Source organism: Galeopterus variegatus, unplaced genomic scaffold (genome assembly GCF_000696425.1).
Source record: "Galeopterus variegatus unplaced genomic scaffold, G_variegatus-3.0.2 Scaffold1806, whole genome shotgun sequence".
In the NCBI taxonomy this organism is placed as follows: Eukaryota; Metazoa; Chordata; class Mammalia; order Dermoptera; family Cynocephalidae; genus Galeopterus; species Galeopterus variegatus.
Window position 1 is genome coordinate 200315 of NW_007727917.1, and position 24906 is coordinate 225220.

The 24906-nt window shown below is 37.5% G+C and overlaps 2 protein-coding genes across 2 annotated transcripts in view; both read right to left on the reverse strand.

Annotated features, from left to right (window-relative positions):
• Positions 1 to 3301: 3301 nt before the first annotated feature.
• LOC103595650 (V-type proton ATPase subunit S1-like protein) lies at positions 3302 to 3690 on the reverse strand. Its single transcript, XM_008579093.1, has 2 exons — positions 3646 to 3690; positions 3302 to 3574 (listed from the first exon to the last, which is right to left on the reverse strand). The coding sequence occupies exons 1-2, from the start codon at positions 3688 to 3690 to the stop codon at positions 3302 to 3304; spliced, it is 318 nt and encodes a 105-aa protein (XP_008577315.1).
• Positions 3691 to 3853: 163 nt separating this feature from the next.
• The window catches only part of LOC103595647 (V-type proton ATPase subunit S1-like protein), a 27227-nt gene continuing 6174 nt past the window's right edge, over positions 3854 to 24906 (reverse strand). The window contains exons 3-8 of the mRNA XM_008579091.1: positions 18150 to 18190; positions 17816 to 17877; positions 17049 to 17284; positions 11320 to 11370; positions 8565 to 8814; positions 3854 to 4156 (exon numbers count right to left, since the gene is read on the reverse strand). Coding sequence (XP_008577313.1) covers positions 3854 to 4156; positions 8565 to 8814; positions 11320 to 11370; positions 17049 to 17284; positions 17816 to 17877; positions 18150 to 18190 — 943 coding nt within the window. The remainder of the gene's footprint in view (positions 4157 to 8564; positions 8815 to 11319; positions 11371 to 17048; positions 17285 to 17815; positions 17878 to 18149; positions 18191 to 24906) is intronic.

Consider the following 24906-nt stretch of genomic DNA (forward strand, 5'->3'; position numbering starts at 1 on the left):
GGAAAAGGGAGTAGTTAGGTACCTGCGCTTTGGCCCACATGAAATGGCGGTGGCGAGCTTGCGTCTCGCACACAACATGGCTGCCGCCCTGCCCCCGCCAAGAAACAGACATTAGATATGGGAAAATCCCTTATGGCGAAAATGCACCGTAATATGGCCCAACAAGTGGACTGTTCAGCCACATATGTCATAGATCAATTTACCATTAACAAATATAATCTGATTAACGGTCCCGCCTTTCAGCCCTTTTTAGGTTACTTTGCTGCTACTTGACCTCTGCCACTCAGGATTTCAGCATCTCTATTGAGACTAAGGGTTCCATTTCAAGGATACCATTTCCTATCTTCACACATTCCCTACAGAAGATAGTCACTAGAGCACTTTTCAAAAATGGTGATGCTACGTTCCCAATGTATTTCTCAATGCAATGACAAAGGGATGTCCTCGGGACCTTCACAGAGGAAAATAATTATAGGAGGGAGGCCAATTCACACATGATAAATCCATTCCTACCTCCCAATTCTCTAAGTTATTACATTTCTTTTCTTTATATAATACCAAGGAATTTCTGATCTTTCTACTTCCTTTAGTGTGTGTCACTGTGGAGTCTAGGTTTTAATCAACAAATTGAGCAAACTGTTAGAAACACTCACAGCTGCTCAAACCAGCACATTTAATCCAGAATCTCTGGTAAGAGAACCCATAACAAAAAATTCAGGCCAATCTAAAATTATACATCTCACTCCTTGGGCTAGCACCTCCAGAATTTATTCCCACATATATTCCCCCACTCCTTTTGTTGTATAAGTTAGCAAAACTATTTTTGCAATTCTCTTCTCCCACTTATGACTTTGCAACTGGTTCTCTGGTATATGCTGGAATGGACTCTAATTGCCTAGAGGCAATGAGGAAAATCAGTCCCGTCCCTCCTCCCCCGCAAGTAACTATTTCTGGCAATATCATCACAGGGTCTTCAAGCAAGTCAGGAATAGCTTCATCTCAAAGGGATGAAGCTAGCTACTTCTGCTAGCAAGACAAACAGTGAGTTTGGAAGTTTGATATTCTTAAAGTTGTCTAAATCCTCCCAAAAGTTGCCATTCCAATTCTCAGTTCTTTTTTCTTTTGTAATCAATATTTGCACATTCATGTAAAAGACCTGGCAAGGCTGTGAACCCCACCTGCAATGCAGGTTAGCACTTTGCAGGATCAGATCTATGTCTGATTTTCGACTATATCAACCCTTTGACAACAGGTAAGGGATCCCTTTGGGTCAGTCACAGAAACTCCCCAGATACTGGATCATGCCTTGAGATGTGAATTTAAAATATTGAGCTATTATTTTCTTTCTGTAAGCCATTCAGTTCAGTTAGAAAAAAATCAGCCTAGCCTTAGGATGGCTATGTATTCCAATTTGCCTGGCACCATTCTGGTTTTGTTTTCTCTTTTGGAATTGTTAATGATACTCCCTTTGACTTTCCAAAGTGTCCAATAAATTATGTTTACCTTTTATGTACCTGTAGCCATTTATACTACCAATTGATACTCAAGGCAATCACAATGAAAATCTGTTTCGTTACTAAATGGCATGGGCTATCAGTTTACCATTCTCTAATGCTAACAGAGTTTCCACTGGTTTGAAGCCAAATGAAATAAGATAATTAATCCTAGATTATTTTCTTGAGAGTCTGTTCCCTGCAATCATCTTGGTACTAACAGCTGCATAAGTCAGTATTCTTAGTTGCAGACTACAGAATCTACTCCAGATATTAAAGCAAAAAGGAATTTACTATAAAATACTGGAATCCTACAGAATTCTGAGAAGGTTGTAACCAAACCTATATTCACAGCCAAGAATAGTGCAGCAGGAAGAAATGCCTAACATGACACTGTACTATCAAAAACTCACTGTCATTATCATCCCATTTGCCACCTAAGATGAGGCTAGACAGAAGACCATCACAACAGCTGACCAGGAGATTCCATTTCTCCATGCATGACCCACCACCCCACATTGTTCCCATCTGCATTCTAAGTTTTGTGTGGGGGATCTTCTTAGTAGAACCTAGAGTAGAACCTAGGTCATGTACAGAACCCTAGTAAGGAAAATGCAATGTACTTTTTACATTTAAGATCTCTTTAACACAGAAGGCATATTAGAGAAGCCTTGGTGAGGATGGAGAGTGAACCAATCTTCACTGTCTGTCAAGAACTGAAAAGGATTACGGGAGAATCCATATGGAAAAAAGTGGTGGTAAAAACATAGGTTATGGCTTCAGAATTTTTCTGAAGGAAGAGTTTAAGAGACACTATCTCATTGGAAGGGGAATTAAGGGATTTATCTTGAAGCTGTGTTTGCATAGCAAGCACTTTCTCTTACTTAGCTCAATTGTTTATTTCAAGTGTACCTAGGAGAGCTTATGGGTGTCTAAATCAGACGAATGAGACAAGCCTTGGTAATGCAACCAGATAGGAAAGGTGAGATACAGCCAAGACTATCACCCCTACTACAGATTGACCTGAGCTGCTTCTGAGTAGCAAAGTAAATGACAAGAAGGCCTTTAAGTAAAAGCTCTACCATATTGATAGGCATCTTCCCTAAACAGTTCTGTAAAAGAGAAAAAAAGGGCTATTTTTTAAAACAAAATTGGGACATAACCTCTGAAAACTGCACATCATGTTACAAAATAGTTTGAATTCTGAACTTCCGGACAACCCTGGGTTTATTATTTCCATACATATCACATCCGAACTGGCACAGGCATGGAGGACTAAGCATACTTTCCTTTCTCTATATTGCATCATTCTCTCTCTCTCTCTCTTTTTTTTTTTTTTTTTTTTTTTTTTTTTTTTTTTTTTTTTTGTCTCTCTAACTTGAAACATCCCTTTACTTTTACTTTCAAGGTAGCTTTGGGGCAACAGTCATGTTTATCTCTGTGCGATCCCTGAGATACCTTTCTCATTGCCCCAAGTCTATCTAAGTAGGCCAGTGAATGCTTCAAAAATGATCCATTCTATATTTCCTTTTTCTTTTTTGAATCAAGCTATTTGGTGAAAACCTCTAATTCACAAGTCAAAGGTGTTTATCTCTGTGCGATCCCTGAGATACCTTTCTCATTGCCCCAAGTCTATCTAAGTAGGCCAGTGAATGCTTCAAAAATGATCCATTCTGTATTTCCTTTTTCTTTTTTGAATCAAGCTATTTGGTGAAAACCTCTAATTCACAAGTCAAAGAGCACAGAACAGAAGCAACTCCTCTCGGAGCCCACTGTGGATGTCGTGAGGGCGAGGGAGGCCTGTGCCACTAGACATAAATGTCGCCCATCTGCTGGCTTCTCAGTTGGTGGCATTCCACGCCCTGGCCCCTCAGCAGCTCCTTCTCCTCTGCTGCGTCCCGCGCTCTCAACTGTGGGAAGTGGGCAGGGGAGGCCATGAAGTCGTAGTGCCGGTCCAGGTACCGCAGGTAGATGAGCATGTGCAGGGCGTAGGCCAGCACCAGTAACAGGACCAGCGACATCGCCAGGCCGATCAGAACTGCTGGCGAGGAGGAAGCAGCACAGTCTCGGGCCTTGGCAAACTGTCTAACAATAATTACCAATTAATCTAAAACTTTGAGCATTATTTATTCAGTATCAGTGCACTCTTAACTTGAAAATATTTATATTTAAAAGTATGGTTGTAAAGCCATTCCATGATGTTTTAAAGTGGAAAAAAATTTGAATAAAAATAAATAGAAAGAAAGAAAGAAAGAAAGAAAGAAAGAAAGAAAGAAAGAAAGAAAGAAAGAGCACAGAACAGAAGCAACTCCTCTCGGAGCCCACTGTGGATGTCGTGAGGGCGAGGGAGGCCTGTGCCACTAGACATAAATGTCGCCCATCTGCTGGCTTCTCAGTTGGTGGCATTCCACGCCCTGGCCCCTCAGCAGCTCCTTCTCCTCTGCTGCGTCCCGCGCTCTCAACTGTGGGAAGTGGGCAGGGGAGGCCATGAAGTCGTAGTGCCGGTCCAGGTACCGCAGGTAGATGAGCATGTGCAGGGCGTAGGCCAGCACCAGTAACAGGACCAGCGACATCGCCAGGCCGATCAGAACTGCTGGCGAGGAGGAAGCAGCACAGTCTCGGGCCTTGGCAAACTGTCTCCCCTTGATGGCAAAGCCTTGGATCTGTCAGAAGAAGGAAAAGAGAGGAAGTAACATGTTCCTTCTCTCCTAAGATCTACTTCCCAGTTGGGTTGGTGGTTTGGGGGGCTCTGATTAGCCAAATTTAATATACTGTCACTATATTTGCTGAAAAAATTTAAACACAATCCAATAAATGTGACTGTGCTTATAGGAACAGTGAAACTTAATTTTAAATCAGGACTGACCCAGAAACTCTGGGATGTATGATTGTCATAATTAAGAGGCTCATAAAATTCAAGGCTCTGAAATAAAACTTCTTTTAATCCATTCCTTAGGAATATGTTAGTTCATGTAAAGCCACACTGCTGTGGTGCTTCTAAAATTCAAAGCACACTCAATTTTGTAACTGTTAGTATAAATTTCACAAAGACTTTAAGTCTCAGTTCTTCTGCCTTTGATTCTATTGACAGAAATTAGACAGGAAGAGTCTTATAAGGGAGGATATCATGATTTTCAATGAGGTATAACATAAACAATAAATTTGAACACTTACTGAAGGTTTTTTATGTGTCAGACACTGACTTAACTCATTTTGTACTTGCAAGAGCCAATGAGTAAGTTACTATGTTATCCCTGTTTTATGAAGAAACTGAGGCACAGAAAAGTTAACTTGCCCAAAGTCACACAACAGTATGTGTTGTGAAGATATAATTCATACCCGGGCAGTCTGTCTTCAGACTCAGACTCAGTTCATGACTCTGTAGCTCCTAGTGTCTCTGTCTCTTCTGCCTCCCATTACTACCTTTCTCTCTTTATTGGTTGTACCATAGAAACTTAGTACTATTTTTGGAAGAGCTGTATACCGGCCCTTCCTGGCATCCTGCCCAGAGAATAAAAGAAAACATTTCTCGTATGTACAAACAAAGTGGTTTAATTATTCAGAAATAGAAGAGGTTCAAATTAACAACTGGTCCTGATATCTAAATACTGTCAAAATGAAAGAAACAGGACAACAGAGCAACTACTCTAACACAGGAGTGGTCATTTGTGGAAGGCAGCCCCCCGTTTAGCTGGCTTTTAGAATATAACCCTACAGAGTCATCTCATTCAGTAACTTACTTGATTTTTAAAGGATACATCAGAAAATTGAATTATGCATGAGTGCTTTACAGAGAATTCATTTTTATGGCTTATGCAGGTATTTTAGCATTTTCCTGCACTAAAATTATTCTGGCCACCAATGATGGCATAGATCTTGGGGGCCTTGCTCGCCCAATTGTCTGTGCTCCAGACTAAACCCAAAGCAACTTCGGAAGGAGATTCGTGGCACAGCTTCTGGAATCCTTGGCCTGCCCCTCCTATGTAGAGGCAGAGTAGGCTTCTCTTCAGATTAGTGCCTGATAAGTCAAGCTCCTCAAAGACAAAAGATGATTCCATTTGATTCTGCAAGTCCAGTCAAAGAGAATGCCCTCAGATTGCCACTTAATTCTTAGCACTTGGATAAGAAAACTATGTGTGGAGAGTGCCTGAAGGATATGTTGTCCACCCATGTTCTGAACTAGTGGTTAAAAACATGCTGCATCTAGCCCACTGGTAAGTTTGGTTTAGCCCAAACTCAGTTCTGTAAATCCTGAAAATTTCCCATAAGAATCCAGACCTACAGCTTCTTTTGAAAATTCAGAAGATTCGGCAGCACCAGCCTACAAAGCAAAAATTAGCCAGAGTTGAATTTTTTTAAATGCCTCTTGTGATGCTGGCTACACTTTGCCACAGTCCCCAGTTGGCACACCTCACCTCCTCTACCCAAGGCATCTGTTTGCCATGCATGCAACATTATTCCTTACTGTATTCATAGAATAAGCCAGACCAACAAAGCTGCATATGTAGAAATAACCTTTTGTATATAGAGCTTAACCACCATCACCACCACAACCTCTCCCCCGGATTGAGCTTGCATTCTGACATCTGTTTACCTTAAAGGTGTTTTAAGAAGGCCCATCTGTGATACCCAATGTGGTGTTCACTGTAAGGATGCTATTGAGAATGTGCACATTGCACAACCCCAGGGATGAATGTACTCCTCACAGACAAATTTCCCGTAGTCTTAGGGACCCTGTGAACATGTAATGAGTGCTTCTCTCTTTTGGCTGCTCCAAAGCTTCAGAGCCAAATTACTGTACCGCCTCCAGCCAGTGCACACAGATGACCCTGTGGTTTTGTTTACTGACCTCACTGGTGGCTCTAACTGATCTTTTCTTCCTTTGTTTTTCTTCACCCCCTTGTCTTTGCCCATTTTTTCATTTACTTTTTTATTGTAAGATATACATAATATAAAATTGACCATCCTAATCATTGTAGGTGTACAGTTGAGTGGTATTAAGTACGTTCACACTGCTATGCTGCCATCAGTGCCATCCATCTCTAGAACTCTTTTCATCTTGCAAAACTGAAACTGCGTACCCATTAAACACGAACTCCCAATTTCCTCTCTCCCCTCAGCCTCTGGCAACTACTACTCTACTTCTGCCTCTGAGTCTGACTACTCTAAGTACTTTGTATAAGTGGAATCATACAATATCTGTCCTTTTGTGTCTGGTTTATGTCACTTAGAGTAATGTCTTCAAGGTTCATTCATATTGTAGCATGTATCCAGATTTCCTTCCTCTTTAAAGCTAAATAGTATTCTGTTGTATGTACATATTTGATTTTGTTTATCCATTCAACCATTGATAGACATCTGGGTTCTTTCTACCTTTTGGCTATTGTAAATAATGCTGCTATGAACATGGGTGTACAGATATTTGTTCTAGTCCCTGCTTTCAATTATTTGGGGAATGTATCCAGAAGCAGAATTACTGAATCACTTGGTAATTCTATGTTTAATTTTTTGAAGAACCATCAAACAGTTTTCCACAGCATTGCACCATTTTACATTCTCACCAGCAATGCACAAGGGTTCTAATTTCTCCACATCCCTGCCAATACTTGTTATTTTCTGTCCGTTTGTTGTTGCTTTTAATAATAGCCATCCTAATGGGTGTGAAGTGGTTTGCCCATTTTTTTGTTATTTTTTCTTATACTATTTCTATAAGTCACCTGAAGTCATTTCTGGAACAATGTAGAGATATAAATCAACTATATCCCCTGTTCTAATAAGGCGAGATTATGTGCGAATTATGTGTTTTTATTATCGACTCCTCACTGCCCTTTCTGCTTGCACTCTTTTTTTAAAGGGCAAGGTAAATATACATATGTACATAAACACACAGCAAATATATATTATATATATTTATAACATTTAAATATTATATACACATATATATAAATGTATCCTGGGAGCCAAACAGTCCAGAATTCAAATTCTGCCTCTACCATTTACAAATTATATCATTTTGAAAAATTATGTAATGGTTAGAGCTTCTGCCACCTCATTTGTAAAACAGGGATTATAACAGCTTTCTGGCAGCAGTATGATAAGTTTTGGAAATGACTATTTAAAATAACTAAAATAGTGCCTACACACAGAGGGAATTCATAAGTACTAGCTATTGTTAATCCATGCCTAACTCAGTCCTGGATGTTTTCACAAATATTAGGCTATGTATTCTTCACATTCATAAAGATAGATCAGAAATAGAGAGAGGTTAAGTAACTTGCTTACGTAGCTGAACAGTAAATTAAAACCAGATCTGTCTGACTCCAAAATGCAAGCTCCTTCCCTACCCCAAACTACCTCTAATCAGCATCACCCCTCTCCAGGCTTGGGGGAAGGCGGATTACATACGTATGAATTTCCACATATATATGATAAAAGGAAGCCATGCCTGCTGTTTCAGTGAGTTGGAAGAACAAGCTGCTTTCTTCACAGGTAAACAGTGCAGAGGAACTTGACAGACTGTCTCTCAGCCTGAGATTCTGGTGGTGAAAAGGAACTGCTTACACCTCCTCGCCTTACCCCAAATACTGCCAAGATCTTTGGGATATTTTTGACTTTCTGGCTGGCAATTCCATTCCTATGCCAAAGCTGTCACTCTCAGTACAGATGTACTTCGTATCTGCCCTGATAAGATCAGTGCTCCACTCCCTGAAGGAAATAAAATAATTGTCTGACAATGCCTCTCCCCAGAAGGGCCTCTCAGTCCAGGAAGTGTCAGTCACCAGGCTTCACACCACAGCTCCACTAGGGCTTAGATGACTGGCATTCCTCACTGGTTATTATTAGTGACCGGATAAACCTGCCAAGGAGGGGGAGGCCGCAGAGAGAGGAAGTACTCTATCCTATTCCATGTCGTACCTTAGAAGATAAAGAAAACACCAATACTATTTTAAAGATATCCACTCCTCTCTTTTCCTTAAACGACTATGTTTGTTTCTGGTGTTTTCAAACAAATATTAAATTTCTTTGGCACCTAATATGCAGGTGCACTGAGTATATGTTTTAGTTTATTACCTGGAAATCAAGAAAAGTGACCTCCCACAGGCTTGCCATATCGTCCCAGTTGTCCCATTCGCTGGGCAGCAAGAGGGTGTCATACTGCTTCAGGCTGCTGACACGCTGGCAGTGGTAGGAGTAACCCAATGGAGCGTATATGCCAGATGCATTAAAAGTTGCTTGGATTGAATTGTTCAGAATAATCTCGATTCGGTGCAAGCTAAACCAACTATGGATGGACAACTTGTTGTAACTGGTAAGGATGAATCTGAAAATGATTATAGAACAGCATTACCCCCAAAGCACTGTGATTCCATTTACTGGTGCAGGACGTCTATGAACAGTACAATGGCGCCCTCTTTTGTCAGGTGGCAGAACTAGGGAATAGGTTTCACTTTGGTTCCAAACACGAGCCTCCTCCAGGTGGGAGGGAAAGAAAGCAAGTAACAGGAAAGCCCTAAAAGTGAGCAATACAGATGCCTATAAAAGAAAAAACACAAAAATCTTGTATTTTCCTTCTTATAATCAACGTTTGATTATGTGTGTATTATTGCAAAAAAAATGAAGAAAAACTTAAATGGACATCAATATAGAATTAGCCAAATTACAGTTTAAAGTAATAATAACAGGAGCTGGCTAGTTAGCTCAGTTCGTGAGAGCACCACCTTATAACACCATGGTTAAGGGTTCAGATCTCTGTGCTAGATAGCCAACAAAAACCAACCAAAAAATTAAAATAAAATCATAGTAATAGCTTTCTTACTACGTGTCACTCATCCTGCTATGTCATTTGTGTGTATTTTATTTAATCTTCCCTACAACACCGTGAGATAGATAATATCATTATCTTCATTTCACAGATGAGGAACCTAAGACACAGAGAGGTTAGATGACTCACGCGAGCTCACTCAGAGTCAGTATTGGAGCTAGGCTTCAAATCCAATCTGAGACCAGAGCCCTTACTATTAACCACATGGGAATAATATATTCTCCAGCCATGAAAAAGTTATAATGTATTTATATCATGATCACTTTTTTTCATTTAAAAAAATGAAATGTGAGACTGCATAGAAAAAAAAGAGTCTGAAAGGGTAGAGATCAAAACATTAATAGTGATTACAAATGGTGCTTGGATTATTGGTTATTTTCATTTTCTTTTTATACCTCAATATTTTCTAATTATTCTGTTTTCAATGATTTTTCTTGTCTTAGTTTGGACTCCTTTGGAAGCAGACCCTGAAACAAGGATGTGAATACAAGAAATATTTTGGAGAATTTAGTCATTTCAAATATGTAGAGTAGAAAAAAGACAAACCACAGTGAAGGCAAGGAAGCCAAAAATTGTGCATTATTAAGCAAGTTACCACTGTGGACAAGTGGGGCTTAATACCCAGGGGGAACCTGGGAGCCAGGGTAGAACACAATCTTCTGAGTTATCTCACCCAGGGAGAGGGAGCTGGGGTGTTTATACAATTCCTTCAGTCACTGGTTGAGGGCTGCTGGGCTAGGGATGACAGGCAGTAGCCCCTGTGACCAGAGAAAACTTTTAGGCAAAGGGAGGCTGGCAGGTGAAAGTTGAGTAGGTGGTCTATAGTGCTCCCAAATGGAAAAGCCCAAGTAGATAGAGATGGGGCACATATCTTTATTGTCAGAAAATAATAATGATAATAATAAAGCTATTTTCCATTTGCAAAAAAAAGTGCTATTACAGATCAAAAATATTGCCCATTTCTAGATCAAACAGATACAGGTATATATTTGTTCACCTCATGGGATTCTATTTCCTTATGAAGTTGTTCTGAAAGATGATGGCATGAATTTTCTAAATTATGATCAGTGATACACTAGTGGCCCATGATATGTATGCAAGTGTTATGAGGAAGAAATCTTTCTAAGGTTAAACATAGGAAACGCTAGGTTAATCAAAGTTAAAAGCTGAACAGTCTTCCTTAAGAGCATATCATCTCAGAAACCTTAATATACAAATTTACATCATAAATCTCCAAGAGGAAGACATGGTGTATAGCTGTTCCCAAACACAATTAACCTCAGATCCCCTTTTCTGTAGAATCTTATAAATATTTTCACAGAGCAGAGTGTTCCACAAAGCACAGCTTAGAAAAGACTACTCTAGCACATCTGCTGGTTTTCCAGCTATGTTAAAGATGCGACCACTCATCTCCACTAAAAGGTTTGTCCTATAGGAAGGGAAACATTATATTTTTATAAGAAAAAAATGTAATGCCTTCAAACTGTCTTTTTCCCCAAGAGCTGTTTCCACCTGCTTGGATAAACCATTGTTGGCAAATGCGTCCTTCTGTACGTAAACACAGAAAAATGTAGGGCTGTGGATTGTCTGCTGGAGAATTCAGATAACAGACACTCATTGTAGTTAAATGCTAAGTGTGTTTCATTGTAAGGAGCTATACAAAATAACTTCAAACCAGAGCCTCGGCCCTTGGAGCTTATATTTTATTCCTTGTTCAGAGGAAAAGAGTATCACATTTTCAGGTTTATGTGTCCTTTAAGTCTGTAATGGGAGTGTGGGGGACAAGGATTATAGGTGTTTGGGTAGAAACTAAAGAAAGCATTACTACCGGATCCCATCACATAACACCACTGACTTTTCAGTGTAGTTAGGTAGATATCGAATTTGATGTGTCTAAGTGCTTGGGACATAGCAAGCCCTTGATACTCACATGTGGAATAGGTAAATTATATAGAGCTAATCTGAACTGCTGAAACTGTGATACTCCAAAGTGGTCCTACCTACCTTATATAAAGACCTTTGGAATTTTCAGTATCACCAAACTTCAGAGACAACCTAAGAAAACAGAAACAACACAGTACATCAAAATAGAAATGAGCTTTACTTCATATTATATTCAAAAAATCACCACAAAATGGATCATAGACTTAAATGTAACACCTAAAACTACAATATGTATGGAAGAAACATATAAGAACATTTTTTTGATCTTGGGGGAAACAATGGTTTCTTGATAAAACTACAAAAGCATGGACCATAAGAGAAAAAAATGATAAACTGGAACCTTACTAAAATAAAAAGAAAACTTTCATTCTTCAAAAGACACTGTTTAGAAAACAAAAAAGCAAGCCACAGAACAAGAGAAAATATTCACAACATACATACACAAAGGACTTTTATGCACAATATGATAAGTAACACTATCAACTCTATAAGAAGATAACCCAGCTTAAAAATAGTCAAAAGACTGGAACAGACACTTTATAAAAGATATTCAAATATCCATTGAGTACATGACAAGATAGCATCACTAGTCATTAGGAAAATATAAAATAAAACCACAATAAGATACCACAGTACAGCAGTCAGAATAGTTCAAACTTTTCTAAAAAACTGACTCGAACTTTTCATGCCTATATTTATTCACATTTTCTTGAAAGTAAAATTTCAAGATTTCCTGGAACAGAGACAGATTATCACTTACTCATAGGAATAATCACACTGGTTCCACTTTTAACACAATTCTTCCCCCAGGAAACCTGATGAGAGCCTGATGTCATCCTACACTTACAGGGATTTGTAGCACAAGTGAGGAACACCAAAATTATGAATCTGGTAGTTTCTACAGGAGAGAGATGCAGTTTCCTCCTCACCTCCTGAGAGAGGGAGAGAAACATTTGCTTGCTTAGTGTCAATAAATTCCCTTTTGGAAAAGAAGAAGGGAGATCCTGGGTACATACCCAGAAATGGAAGTAGAATAGTTTAATTAGCCTTTAGGTGGGAGCAAATATCTCACCATGAAGGAGACAAATGGCTGTAGATCTAATATCCATGGTGTGTAAATAGATGTCTCCAAGGCAAAACGTAAGATAAGCTTCTCTGGGTTTTCAACCCCTGGAACATCTCTGTGGTCTTGAATTTCATTACCCCTTGACATGTAAACACATTCCTTTGAAGAGGTAAATCTCTTATTAACTCAGAGGCTTATCTTTTAATCCAGGCTCCAGTAAAATTTGTTCTGCAAATTTTTTACTAATCAGTAATTTGTAAAATTACTAATCATGCAGAAACATAAAAATATTTTCTCTATGGTCTTACACTGACTATATGAAGCATTGGTTAAAATGTAAAGCAGCTAGAAATCTCATACAATGCTGGTGAAAAGGTAAAATGGTGCAACCACTGTAAAAAACAGCTTGACATTTTCTTAGAAAGTTAAACATACGCATACAATATGAGCCAGCCATTATATTCTTAGATGGAATGACCCCTAAGTAAAAATATATGCTGCTACGAAGACTTGTACATGAATGTATTTATTTTGAAAGTTATGTAAAAACTGGAGGAAGAAACAAATTTCCATCAACAGGTAAATGAATAAACAAGTTGCAATACATCCATACAATGGGGTACTCAGCCATGAAAAGGAACATGCCATTGATACATGCAACGATGTAGAAGATTATCAGAATCATTACACTAAGTGAAAAAGGCCAGATTAAAAATGAGTGCACACTACGTTAGTTAGGAGTGACCTGAGGGATGAATTACAAGGGGGCACAAGGAAACTTTGGGGCATGATGAAAATGTTTGTTGTTTTGATTGTGGTGATGGTTTCATGGGTGTTCATATACATCAGAAGTGATCAAATTGTACACTTTAATGATGTGCAGTTTATTGTACTTCGGTCATATTTCAATAAGGTTGAAAAATAGGAATAAGAAGTTAAATAAATAGTTGTAATAGAAAAACATGAGAAATTTAAATACACAAAGAAGGACGCAGCTGTTTCAAAATAATGTCTAGAAGTTCTAACACCTTGATATGCATTATTTAAAAAAGGAAAAGGAAGATAGTTACAAAATGTCCAATTACAAGCTTGAAAAATACCACACATATAATCTCATTAATTTGGTCGCACTTGTCAAGAAATAGAAATATCAGTGATTGGGCTAAATCTTGTCTTAATACTATTTATGAGGAAGGGGTGGTATTTACAAATAAACCATATAAATAAGATTGCTAAGAGAAATGTTTTTATTTCCTAACATCACCAACTTAGACTCCTTAGAAGACAACATTCACAAACACTTCATAGCCTCGTTAACTCAGTAAATCAAGTCTTCAAGAGGACCCTTCTCTAATAATATGTTGATAGCTACAAATGATGGGAAATAAAATAATAAAATGAATTTCTTTAACAACATTTTATAAATTTGACTAGTCATTTATTCTAACAGAAATTTCCCTAGCTCTTTCAAGTGTTGACCTAAAAAGAAACTGGGGCCAAACACATATAGCAAGGATTTATTGAACCAATATGGTGATTGCAACAGGGAAATGCACAGGTCAGGTCACCCTGAGAAATGCGTTCCAAAGAGGGCCAGCAGAGCCTACCATTTTATCATCACAAGAAGAGGGAAGGATTAAAGGAGAGGGAGAGAAGGATAGCCCCACCTAATTACTTCATCAGGATTTCTATTGGTGGTACCTGATCTATAGATTTGGGACTGTGACTGAGTTACATCCTATACGCAGGGATCTAGAGTAAGGGTTATAAGAAGCATTCTAGGTTATTGTATGGTTGGTACCATTAAGTCTGCTTCTAAATAAAAATGGCCTTATGATAACATTTTTCAGGACAGGTGGACGTGACTTGTGAAAATCAAATGAGGAAATGTATGTGCCCAGATCTCCCAAGGCTGACCTGGTCAGAGCAGACTTTTGGTTATCACAAACAATCATAACAGCTTGGTTACCCATAAACTGGCTGTACAGCGTAACGAACTATAGACATCAGAGCAAAGCCCTCTTGAGTCCCCATCTCCTGCTGGAGCAGCCCGGCAGTCTCCAAGCTTCTGACCCTCAAAGAGCTTTTCTCCAGCAGTCCTGGTTTCAGTGGAAGCTTGTTAATAGCTCTGCTTCTGAGTAAAGAACATGAGGTCTGATTTCAACAAAGTAAATTCAGCGATCAGTCAGCGAGGATCTTGTAAGTGCCAGACACTGTGCCAACACCAGGAACACAAAGGAGAAACACAACCTGGAGTGAGCGCTGCTCAGTAAGGAACTCTTTTTACTCTGTCAAGTGCCCTCCTCTCATATGTTTCAAACAAATTCTTAGTTCTTCAGTCTCAAATTGTCTAAATTCAAAATATACACAGACGCTGGGATTACGCTCCATTTGCAGGGCTTTCACTATTTAAAAAGACTTCTGTAGCAAATCTGTCTGCCAACAATTTGCCTCTCCCTGAACATTTTGTTTCCATGGTCATCTTTTTGTAATCATGCTTTTGACCTTACATGGTTATGTCTTCGTTTGGGTGTATTCTTTCAGCAACTCCCACTCTGGTTCTTGAGAACATAAGATTTCCTTGCCAGCACAGCAAAGGCACCTCGCTGATTCACAGGACCAAATCTTAGCATCTTGTCCTTGACCTCACCTCCAGGGAAGCCTCCTGCTCACCCTCTTTGGATGGGCTGTCTGGGATGCTTGCACACTCACCTGAGCAGGACTCCAGGTGGCAGATGCATATGCTCAGGGCTCACACCTGAGTAGAATTCTAAGGCGGTAACCAAGAAAACAGAAAGTCAGGTCAGCCCCAATCTTCAATTTGTGTACTGTGAAAACCAAAGCTTGTGAGGCCTTTCCACCAGGTGATTAGACACTATTTCTCTCTAGTTATCACTAGTATGTTAGGAAGGAAGAGAATACTACTCCTTTGAATAGTACTTGACAGGTTTTCAAAGTGCTTACACATACATTTCCTCATTTGATTTTCACAACCCTGTGAGATAGAGCCAAGAGAGAGGAGGTAAAATGTCATTTTTAAAGACATTTTAGAGCCGAGCTCTATTAACATACAAGCTGCCTGACATAGGAAGTTTCCTAACCTCTTTGAGCCTTGATTTCCTGGAACGCCTGGAACAGGGATGATAACAGTCCCAGTGACTCGGAGAGTTCTTGTGAAGAGTAACAGATACAGGGTCTGGAAGACCTTGCCCAGCGCCTGGCCCATGGTAAATACTTAGGCCTGTTAGCTACAATGAATAGATGCCATCATCTCCATCTGACATATGATGACCCTACAGGTCCTGTGTGTAAAGTCCCCAAGTTCACTGGCAGAAGTGGGCCTAGGAGCCAGGTTTTCATTCTTTCCATCTCTAGGTTCCCAGTAATCACTAAGGTCTCTGAAGCCCAGCAAGAAGTAGTAGTTCTGATTTTCCCCCCAAATACTCTAGAGCCAGGATAAATGGAATCGAGGTGGGCCAGTCAGCCACAGACAGGTGAGATTATCCCAAGGCCATCAGCCTTTCTCCATACAACTGACCACAAATAAAGAGCCCTGTAGGGAATTCATTAGAGCCCAAAGAAAAAGTCCTGAATGCTCAGCAGTGCTGGAGTCTCTTTGGCAGTTGTTGATAGCCATGCTATAACAGGATAAACAAACCTGGGAGGACTCTGGATGCTGACACTTAAAATTCCCTAAATCCCTAACAAGAGATAGTCATTCTGAATGGCAAGATACTTATTAAGACTTGTAACATGACTTTTAAGTGTATATTAATATAATCCATTTTTACCCATCATCAGGAATTTTTAAATGAGGAGTAAAGTTCAGGAATAGAAAAATGTTTCCAGCCAAAGTATATAAAGTGTAAAAAGAGTACACACATACACACACAATGTGTTACGGCTTATACAAAGCATCCTACCCATCTAAGCCAGCCCAGAACAAATGCAGAAAATCTTCCAAAAGCATCCATTATACCAGCAAATGTTGAAAAGGAGGTTTACAGAAAGCAAGTGGGACATGCCAGATTTCTTCCACAGACCAAAACAAATAAAAGAAAAAATTTTTGCTTGGATGACTGAAAAGCAGAAAAAGGCATCAGAAATCAATTTGCTCTTTGAAAGAGATATTTGTTCAATCTGCTTATTTCAAATCAAAACTCACTATTCTAATCATTTTGAAATGTTCCAAAGAATTCTCCAAAATTTGGCCATTCAAAGGTACATTTCACATTTGCAAACAGGCAGTGTTCCACAATTTCAGAAATACACCTCCCTCCCCCAAATCAAGCACCTGTCTTGGCTAGTTTTTCACCCCCTAGGATATATATGACTCACTGGGATATGTAACTTCTTCCCTGGTGGGACAAATGTAGTTTGACACCTAACATTGGGAGTTGAGACCAAGCTTGGAATCCTTTTCTCTCCTTTCAGTATGTCTTTAGGAATCCTCATTTTCAGAATCCTTATTTTTCACTAGTTATTGTGACAATTAGCTAAGGATTCAGAAAAAAATTTCCGGGAGAAAAGAATAACAGTTTTTCAAAGTTAATTTCTGACATGTTCTTTCATTTCAGACATTAAACATTTCCTCAAATAGGTATGTCAGAATCATAGACAAAGAGCCTACTTTTCTTTCCTGAAATGACAAAAAACTGGATCTGCACAGTTAACAGGCTGCAATGGTCCTAAGGGCTTTCTCATGCAAGAGAGATCAACTTACATGGCGCTCTCTTCACTGCAATTTGAGTTGCCAGTGTCCACCGTTGTCTTCCAGCCAAATGCTTCATCTGCAAGGTCCAGCCAGGTCTGATTCTTAAATTTAATTGTGATTCTTTTGGCCCAGAAGAGAATGCAGGGAATGCCATTGACAGAGACGTTAACTGGGCTCTGATGGCTATATACATTCCAAGGTTCTCTTTCTAAATGTCCTTCTTTGCTCATATTGTAGTTGAGAGCCTAATTAAAAATAAATACAAGAAATTTAAGAGATGAATTTGTGTCCATGGTAGAAAAAGCTTCCTAGAAGTAAAAAGGCTAATTCACATCCTGTAATAGTGGATACATATCATTATACATTTATTAAAACCCATAAAATGTACAACACAAAAAGTGAACTTTTTGTGTACAACACAAAGAGTAATTACTCCAGCATAAATACAGATAAAAGAAAAATTAGTTAACAGGGAGCAGCAACCCAAGCTCACCGATAACCAAAGATAAACTGTTACTATAGTGATCCTGTCCCGAAAGCAACAAAAGTAAATCTGAACATTGTACTGAAAGCATGAGAACAAGTAAAATTAAGTACCTTAGGTTTTTCTCAACTATAAGGTTACCATAATACCTTTCCCCACCCAAAGTTCAAGCAATGATATGTTCATCACTAATAGAATTATTATTTATATTTTCACAGTAGCTCTGATGTAACTAAAATGTGTTTAAATTTTTTTTAATAGATTACAATCTAGTTTCCTGACATATCCATACCTGTGTGATTGGTTTTGTTGTGAAATTCTGGACTGGTTTCATATCTTCATTGTTCTGTTGATCTGTCAAATAAATAATGATGTAAGTTCCAAGGCTAAATGGCATCAGTTTATTAATATAATTGAGTGACAATGATATGCTAAGCACTGTGAAATATATCAGGCTTCAATGTCTTTTGGCTCATAATTTGGAATATACAAGTTTAAAAGATTTTCCCCTGAGCGACTCCTGGTACAAGCACCAGTGGTCAGGGAAATCAATCACAGATAAAGCCCTTCTTCAAATCCCCCCCACCCCCCACCACCAAAATCATAAGGGCAATTACAAGTCTTACCACTCTTTACAACCAGTTCTTTATTGGAAGACGTTGGAGAACTGAAATTGGAAAACAACAACAAAAAAATAAAAAGATGTCAAACAAATATCTACAATCAGATTTGACGTGAAGCTTAAAGAAGTGTATTTCAGTTAATTACATCTCACAGTTGAGAAACAGAACCTTAGTCTGTCAAAACTGCCCATTTTTTAATAGTAATTTTCCAATTTAAAAAGTATATGTTTTTCAGAGAAAATATGGAAAATATAGAAAAATTTCCTGATCCTTATCTATTGAATAATATTATGGAGAGCCTACTATCTGCTAAGCAGTGTGCTAGACACTGAGGTTTAACCAATAATAAATAACCAAATAATAAAACATAATAGAATATTTTAAAGTAAAATTTAATACTACATTGCATTATTACAATACATTGCATTATTAAAGCAAAAAATCCAACCCTTATTATTAGAAAAAAAAGACTCAATTGCCAAAAAGGTATTTCTGAAAATTATGAGAATATAAATTATGATATATATACTTTCAGTCTCTGTATACACACACAAACACAAATACACATACGCCACATACATAGATAATTTACTTTTTATAAAATTTAAAAACAGATTTTTGTGAAAATACTGCAATTTTTTTTACTTAAAAATATATCACAAATATTTTCCCATTATTATATATTTTCTAACACAATATTGAATGCCATGTGGTATTACATCATAAAAATGTACCATAATGTATTTAACCAAATTCCTAGTCTTAAGTATTTAAGTTGTTTCCAATTTTGTGGTATTATAAGAATACTGCATTGAATGTTAGTGTGGAATGTTTCTTAAGATAAATTCCTAGAAGTGAACTGGCTAAATTAGAAGATATATATTTTTAATCACAAAAATTTCAGGCATACACAGATATAAACAGAAAAATATAATAAGCCCTCCATATATCTGTACCCATCACTGAGCTTTAGTAACTATTAAGTCATAATCAATCTTGTTTCATCTAAAAGATCACCTACCCCCTCTGATATTATTTTGAAGAAAATATCAGGAGTCATATTATTTCAGTATGTATCTCTAAAATATAAAGACCTTTAAATAACAGAAAATATTGATAATTATTTAACATTAAATATTCTGTCAGTGTTCAAATCTCCAATTGTGTCATAAATGTCCTAAATATTTTAACGGTTTGCTCGTAGCACATTTTAAGTTTGTTTGTTTGTTTGTTTTTTTTGTCTTTTTTCATGTCCGGCAACGGACCGCAACCCTCAGTGTTGCGCCCGTACCAGACCGGGACCGGCAACGGGATCGCAACCCTCGGTGTTGCTCCCACGCCTCGCTCAGCCAGTGAGCGGGAACCGGTCTGTATGTGGGATCTGAACCCTCAGCGGGAGCGCCGCCGCACTTCCCAAGCGGCGCACTGTAGCAGTGCGCCACCGGGCCGGCCCGCATTTTAAGTTTTTTAAAAGTTGTATCTGTAGTATACGAGAATGTAAATCAAGCTCTATACTCAAAAATTCCTATCTAAAGCCTATATGTATCATTATCATATAAACTCAACATTTTTACAATTAGAGAGAGATACATATTATATGTCATGATATGTATGCAGAACATAATTATAGCTGAAGAGTTACTAAGTCTATATCATATTAAAGTGCTTTAGAATTAATTATATGGAACCAATTACAAATTAAATGCACCGTGTTCTTTGTAATATGATTTCCATTATCTAATGAGAATTTCTGAAGATGACAAATTGATGACTATGATGTCTACTAGTTGCTATTAATAAATTCATGCATGTATGCAATTATTCATTCATTTTTATCCATTTTACTGAGATATAGTTTATGTGCAGCAAATTTCATCCATGCAAAGTAAACAATTCTATGAGTTTTGGCACAGGCACAAACCCATGACACCACTACCACAATAAAGATACAGAATATTTATATCTCCCACAAAAGTTTCCCCATGCATTTTTCAGTAGAGAAGTGTTCCCTCCACCCTCAGCCCCAGTCGGCTACTGACTTGCTTTCTGTCAATTTAGAATAGTTAGAATTTTCTAGAATCGTATATAAATAAAATCATATAACATATATTATTTAATGTTTGGCTTCTTTCAGTCTTAATATAATGGCTTTGAAATTCATGTATGTTGTTGTATGCATCAATGGTTCATTTTATTGCTAAGAAATATTTCATTGTATAACTATACCACATTTTATTTGTCTATGTACATATTTATGGACATTTAGGGTATTTCCAGTTTGGGGCTACTACAAAAAAATTTGAGAATATTCGTGTATAGGAGGAGTTTGTGTGGAATATGTTTTTGTTTCTCTTGAATAAATACCCAGGTACGGAATGACTAAGTCATATAATGGAAGTATGTTTAACTTCTTTAAAAACTGCCAATGCACTTCAGTGTGTGGGTTTTCCTGTTGTTCAACACTCTTGCTAACATTTGGTATTATCAATCTAAGTTTAGCCATAATAATGAGTATGGGTTGCTATCTCATTGTGATTTCAATTTTCATTTCCCTGATGACTAATAATGTTGAGCTCTTTTCTTGTGCCTATTGACCACTCATATATTTTCTTTTGTGAAGTGTATGCTTAAATCTTTTTCTCACTTTAAAATTTAAACTCAGTGACCTCTTTTGATTGAGTTGTAAGAGTGCTTTATATGTTCTGGATACACATCCTTTGTCAGCTATATGCATTGGAAATATTTTCTTCCATTCTATGTCTTGCTTTTTCATTTTCTTAATGGTGGTTTTCAAAAAGCAAAAGTTCTAACTTCCATAAAATCCAGTGTATTTGTTTTTTTCTCTTATGGTCTACACTTTTTGTGTCTAAAAGAAATATTTGCCTACCACCAAGTCGTGAAGATTTTTCTCTTGTGTTTTTCTAAAAGTTTTAAAATTTCAGCTTTTACATTTAGGTCTATGATCCATTTTGAGTTGATTTTTGTGATCTAAGGTACTTATAACATTTTGGAGACAAGGATAAAGAAAATATCCTGTTAGCTTCCAGAAATAAAAATAAAACAAGAATCGTGCAAGGATTCAGAAAATATAACTCTCACACCCTTTCACAGAAGCTAATGAAAGACATGCTCCTGCAAAATACAGGAGAAAACTAAGAAAGAGGAAAGCATATGCTCTAATAAATAGTAGACCTAACTCAGAAATGTGATGAAGAAAAACCTAAGAATGACTGTTGTACACCAGACCTAGAGAGAATCAATCCAGACTGGAGCAAGAGGACAAAAGGAAGATCTAGAAGGAGACCTAAATTTAGCTAAAAGGGGAATATAAGAGACTACACTACCTGTTAGATGAGGGAATATGGGAAAAGAATTAATAAGATACATATTTTTAAAATTGCAACTAAAAAGGCAATTTTTAACTCAAGAGAAAAGACTTGTACAAAAAAGAAACATAATTACAGTATACTAACTGGCTTGTCAAGTAGTCAAACTGATGCAAGTGTGGATTTAACTGAAAGTAGTAATGTAGCTACATTGGAGGGGTGAGGAATGAAGGAAAGAAAAGTGACAACATTGTTGGAAAAACTTTGTCATAATAAAAGAAACTTGTTAGACAATGTCTAAAATGTACAAATTGAGAAAGTGACTATGCTTATTATTTATATATTATGGCAGTGTGGTGGATTGTATAATTGTTCTCAACTCTTTGCTGCCTTCTCAATAGGATTTTGCCTTCCCCTTGACCATATGACTTGCAGTTCCTCCTTGTGGGTGGAGAACACTTCCTGCCCCATTGTCAGGCTTTGTTATATGTCTTGATTGGGCCAATGAAATATAAGCAGAAGCAATAGTGTGCCAGTTCTGCTCAGAAGCTTTGCAAATGTCTGCGTGTGTTTGCCATCGCTTGCCTTCTTTCCTCTGTTTTCAGAATGGCATACCCAAATAGGGGTTACCTTTCAGTCTAAGTGGGTCTCAGAATGAGAAAACATGGGAAACAGAGTCACAGCAGGGTCAGTGTGTTTGCCATCGCTTGCCTTCTTTCCTCTGTTTTCAGAATGGCATACCCAAATAGGGGTTGCCTTTCAGTCTAAGTGGGTCTCAGAATGAGAAAACATGGGAAACAGAGTCACAGCAGGGTCATAGTAGCCCACCTATAGCTGTCAACATGTAACATGAGCAAGAAATAAATGTTTGAGGCTGTAAGATTCTGTAATGTGAGGACTATTTGTTAGTAGAGAAAATCTGACTTATACAAGTAGTAACCAACAGAAGAAACAAGTAAAAATTTGAAAATGGTTGCTTAAAGAAGTAGAAGACAGTTTTTTTAAAATGTAATGTTTCTTGTTACTTTTTATTTTGTAGAAACTACATTCATATATTACTTCGATATATTTTTTTTTAATTTAATCTTTTTTTTTTAAAGATGCCTTCCTTTAAAAATTTGTAAATCAGCATTCTGGTTTATATTAATTCTCTTCTGAGTGAAGTTAGCATGAATCAGTCCTCTGAGCACAATCAGAGGACAAAGAAATGTAACTTCCTGAGCAGCAAAAGTGAGGCTCCCATCAAAGAAATCATGAAACTACAACAAAGATGTACTTTAGCCAAAACATCTCTACCTACCTGAATTCCAAACTCTGTAATGCATGTTAAAATGTAATTGAATATATAAAAGAAGATCTGATACCTGGACAATACTTCTTGAAGGGCTCCAAGCTTTCTAATAGTATAACCACATAAATAGGTTTTTAAGATTTCCTTGATTTGCCCCCTCCACCCAGAAAAACAGGAAAGAGAGGATACCCAGGTTCCTGGGCAAGGAACCATGGGCCACAGCCCCCTCCACCCAGAAGCAGGCAAGAGTGCACAACAAAAACACCACTTCCATATAGGTGTCCCATCACAGCCACTGCCATAGCCCTGACTGCCAAAAACGTGGCTCAATGCCACAGCAGCAGCCACAGCCACTGTGCAGGTGGCCCACCAGACACCCAACTGTATTGACACAGGAAAGTCACCAGCAGAGAATGGAAAAAGAACAGGAAGTCTCTCTTCTCAAAACCCACTCCAGAGTCATAGAAAAAGCAACTGACCTACCAGATGGTCAGATATCAATGTAGAGATACTAGTAATATGAAAACCTAATAAAATATGACACCACCAAAAGAATACAGTAATTCTCAAATACCAGACCCTTTACAGCAGGAAACTCTTGAAATTACTGAGAAGGAATTCTGAGCAACAATCTTAAGAAAACTCAATGAGATACAAGAAGACTCAGTTAGACAACATAATAAAATGAGAAAAAAAAAATCTAGGATATGAAGATGAAATTAACAAAGAAATTAATATCTTAAAAAAGAATGTATCAGAACTCATGTAACTGAAACATTCACTCAACAAAATAAAAAAACACAACTAATAGCTTACGCAGCAGCCTAGAGCAAGCAGAAGAAAAAAATTATGACGTTGAAGATAGTCTTTTCAAAATAACCCAGGTGGATACAAAAAAACGAAAAATTTTGAAAATATAAGAGAGCTAGCAGGCAACCTTGCACACAAACATTTGAATCATGGTTGTTCCAGAAGGGGAAGAGAAAGGAAAGGCATTGAAAGTCTATTCAATGAAACAATAAAGGAAAACTTCCCAGTTATCATGAGAGACAGGGACCTTCAGATGCAGGAGACTCAAAGATCCCCAAACAGATTCAATCCAAAAAGATCTTCTCCAAGACACATTACAGTCAAACTGGCAAAGCTCAAAGACAAAGAAAGAATCTTAAAAGAAGCAAGAGAAAAGCATCAGGTCACCTATAAGGGAGCCCCTATCAGACTAACAGCAGACTTCTTAAAAGAAATTCTACAGGCCAGAAGCAAATGGGATGATATATTCAAAATACTAAAAGAAAAAAACTGCCAGCTAAGAATACTATACCCAGCAAGGCGATCCTTCAGAAATGAGAGGGAAATAGTGTATTTTCCAGACAAACAAAAACTGTGGGAGTTGACCACCACACAACCAGCCCTGCAATAAATCCTCAAGTGAGTCCTACATCTAGAATCTGAAAAACAATAATAACTACCAGGAATACACAACATAAAACAAAATCCACTGGTAGAATAATAATGTAAACAAGAAAGAGAAAGAATCTTACCACCACAAAAAGCCATAGATGACAATGTAATAATGCCCCTACTTTATTTCTGATTTTAGTAATTTCAGTCTTCTCTCTTTTTTCTTTGTCAGTCTAGATAAAGGTTTGCAAATTTTTTGACCTTTTTAAAGAATCAACTTAGTTTTGTTGATTTTCTCTATTGTTTTTTAATTTCCTGTTTCATATATTTCTGTTATAATCTTTGTTATTTCCTACTTATATTTGCTTTTGATTTAGTTTGCTCTACTTTTTCTATTTACTTAAAATAGAAGTTTGCATTACTAATTTGAGATTTTTCTTATTTTTAATATAGCACTTACAAGTATAAGTTTTCCTTTAAGCACTGCATGAGACCTGCTTCCTATAAATTTTGATATGTTGTGCATTGAACTTTATCTCAAAGTACTCTCTAATTTCCTTGTGATTTTTATTTTAACAAATTATTTATTTAGGAGAGTGTTGTTTAATTTCCACACATTTGTGAGTTTTCTAAATTTTCTTCTGTTATTGTGGACAGAGAATATATTTTCTATGATCTTATTCTTCAAAAAAAAAAAAAAGAAAAAGAAAAATTTAAACAAAAAAAAAAGTGGCCGGCCCGG